The sequence below is a fragment of the Sminthopsis crassicaudata genome, chromosome 1, assembly GCF_048593235.1.
Source record: "Sminthopsis crassicaudata isolate SCR6 chromosome 1, ASM4859323v1, whole genome shotgun sequence".
Taxonomy (NCBI): Eukaryota; Metazoa; Chordata; class Mammalia; order Dasyuromorphia; family Dasyuridae; genus Sminthopsis; species Sminthopsis crassicaudata.
Window position 1 is genome coordinate 637,238,383 of NC_133617.1, and position 2,471 is coordinate 637,240,853.

At 48.9% G+C, this 2,471-nt stretch overlaps 1 protein-coding gene across 1 annotated transcript; it reads right to left on the reverse strand.

Moving 5' to 3' along the window:
* Positions 1 to 544: 544 nt before the first annotated feature.
* Positions 545 to 1,555, reverse strand: DMAC1 (distal membrane arm assembly component 1). The gene is made up of 2 exons (XM_074282897.1): positions 1,224 to 1,555; positions 545 to 835 (listed from the first exon to the last, which is right to left on the reverse strand). The coding sequence occupies exons 1-2, from the start codon at positions 1,438 to 1,440 to the stop codon at positions 765 to 767; spliced, it is 288 nt and encodes a 95-aa protein (XP_074138998.1). The 5' UTR covers positions 1,441 to 1,555; the 3' UTR covers positions 545 to 764.
* Positions 1,556 to 2,471: the final 916 nt, after the last annotated feature.

Genomic DNA, 2,471 nt, shown 5'->3' on the forward strand with positions numbered 1-2,471 from the left:
TCTCTTACTGTACTTTGGCAGGCCCACCTGTAAACCTGACAGCAGAGAGCTATGTCACCACTGGCCCGAACAAGAGCTTCTGCCACATTTGGTGAATATAAATTCAAAACGGAATATTAGCATGGGAAGGGTCTTAGAGATGATCTAACTTCGTTTCATTTGGCACAAGACTGAACCCTGGGAGAGGGTGATTTGTCCCAGGCCAGTCTGACCATGGCGTCACACGGACCCGAGCAGTGCCCGCCTACCTTTCTAAGAGGAGGGCAGTGCCTGACTCAGCAGTCTCGTGATTTGTCGCGAGGAGCTGTTGGAAGTATTCTGGAAGGAGCATTGCACAAATATAAGGAATCTGATATTCCCCAAGGACTCTCACAGTGTCAGGTACTCAGTATAGATGGGATTAGCACAGCTGTAAAAGGGCTGAATTTACAATCAACAAAGTGTTATGAACTTGACCCACAGAAGCAGAGAAGGGTCGTTTTCTTGTTTTGCGGATGGCGTTTGTTTAAACATCCCTTCTTGCACAGACAAAATTCACACGCCCTTTTCTAACAGAAATTTATTCACAGTTGTGGGGGAGGGGCAGGCGGGGGCAGAAAGAACCAGAAACCGCGCTGTGTCCACCTCCCCTTGGGCGGCTGCAGCTCTGAGGCGGACCACTGTCCCGGAGCATCTGAGGCTCTCCTCGTCCTCCGGAGCGGCTGGATGGTTCGTGAGAGTGAGTGGCCGGGTTCTAGAAGATTCGAACTTGGTCATCGCCCTCGTCACTTTGAGTCTGTGGGATGGTTTTTTCCTGCAGGATCCACCAGGATGATTATTCCCCAACAGGCGATGCCTGGAGACAACAAAGACAGGAATTCACATTTCATTATCACTTTAATAAGTTAAATAAGCGGGATCAAATAAGCACGGCGGAAGGCCTGGACTGGAAGGCAGTGGTTCAAACGCTGCTCCCCGTGGGATCTGGAACAAGTTATTCTCCGGCCACACTTGGATTAAAATAAATGTTTAACAAAACAAACAATCCGAGAGAGCTCACGGCACTAAATAGCCTTCCTAATTCTAAACTTTCACGCCCTCCAGGAGCCAGCAAAATCCCGGTTCCCACCCGTCTCCCATCCTCCCACGCGCTGCACACGTGACTCTCCTCCCCGAGCCGTTCGGCGCACCCCCTCTCCCGACCCACCGCCCCCTCCCGGCCACCGTCCCCGCCACGCGCTCACTGATGCCAACGACCATCTGGAAGATGGTCCCGGGGCCGGGGGCATAGCCTCGCCTCATGGGCCGCCGCGCCGTCCAGTACACGTAGCCGCCCGCCCCCAATAGCCCCATTCCCGATAAGAGGCGGCAGCTCAGGCAACCCCCCATTAACGAGGTTTTCCCCGGAGCTGCGGCTGGGGCTGACGATACGGGGGACGACGACGACGTGCTGGCAGCCATCACTAAGTGGGGTGGGAGGGCAAAGAGAGCTGTCCTAGAAGTGGCGGCTTCCACGCGGAACCCACGACGCGGTGATTCCGGAAGTCGAGCCGTGACGGCGGCTGTACAGGAAGCGGGCGCAGTGGCTCTATGGGAAATGTAGTTTTTCCTCCTCGGGTTGGCGCGCTTTGGAAAGAAACCGGACCGGAAGTGAGAGGGCTGTTGGAGGGGCGGTGCCTTCCATCTGGTTTAGAATTCATGCCCTGTTTGTCTTTTTTCTTTGTCTTATCAGTCAAACCTATTATTCCTCTCTCTTCCGCTAACCACTGGAAAAGGGAACCAAATCCTGTATTCATGGTTCCACAGAAACATTTGGAAACCAGTGGCTCCATTTGTAAAAGATTTTCTGAGAAAGAAGATGCTTTAGAGGTTTTTTGTTCTACTAAATCAAATTTTTAAAAAGAAAACGCAAAACCCCAACACCATAAGATTTTATTTTCTCTGAATCTTTCCGTCAATCCCATGAGTTAAAAGTATAGTCTGCTATACAATATTGTTTGTGAAATCCTGCCTTTTTTTTTTCCCCCCCTGAGGCTAGGGTTAAGTGACTTGCCCAGGGTCACACGGCCAGGAAGTGTTAGTTATCTGATGTCAAATTTGAACTCGGGTCCTCCTGAATTCAGGGCTGGTGCTCTATCACTGCGCCACCTAGCGTCAGACACTTAACACTTCCTGGCTGTGTGACCCAGGGAAAGTCACTTAACCCCAATTGCCTCAGCAAAAAAAAAAGAAATTATATATACTTAAAAAACAATAACTTAGTACCCATACAGTCCGACACCTATCTTAGTCCATAAGCTAATTAGTAACATGAGCTGTTTGAGAATCCCTCCCTTTGTTTTTTACATTGTGGACTAATAATCGTTTCAAGTAATAAACAGTTGGAAAATAATATTCACTAAAAATAAGGCTTAAATAAAGTGTTTGTTGCTTTCATAGCAAAATATATTCTATAAAATCTTACAAAAAGACTATACATAGTAATTGTCATG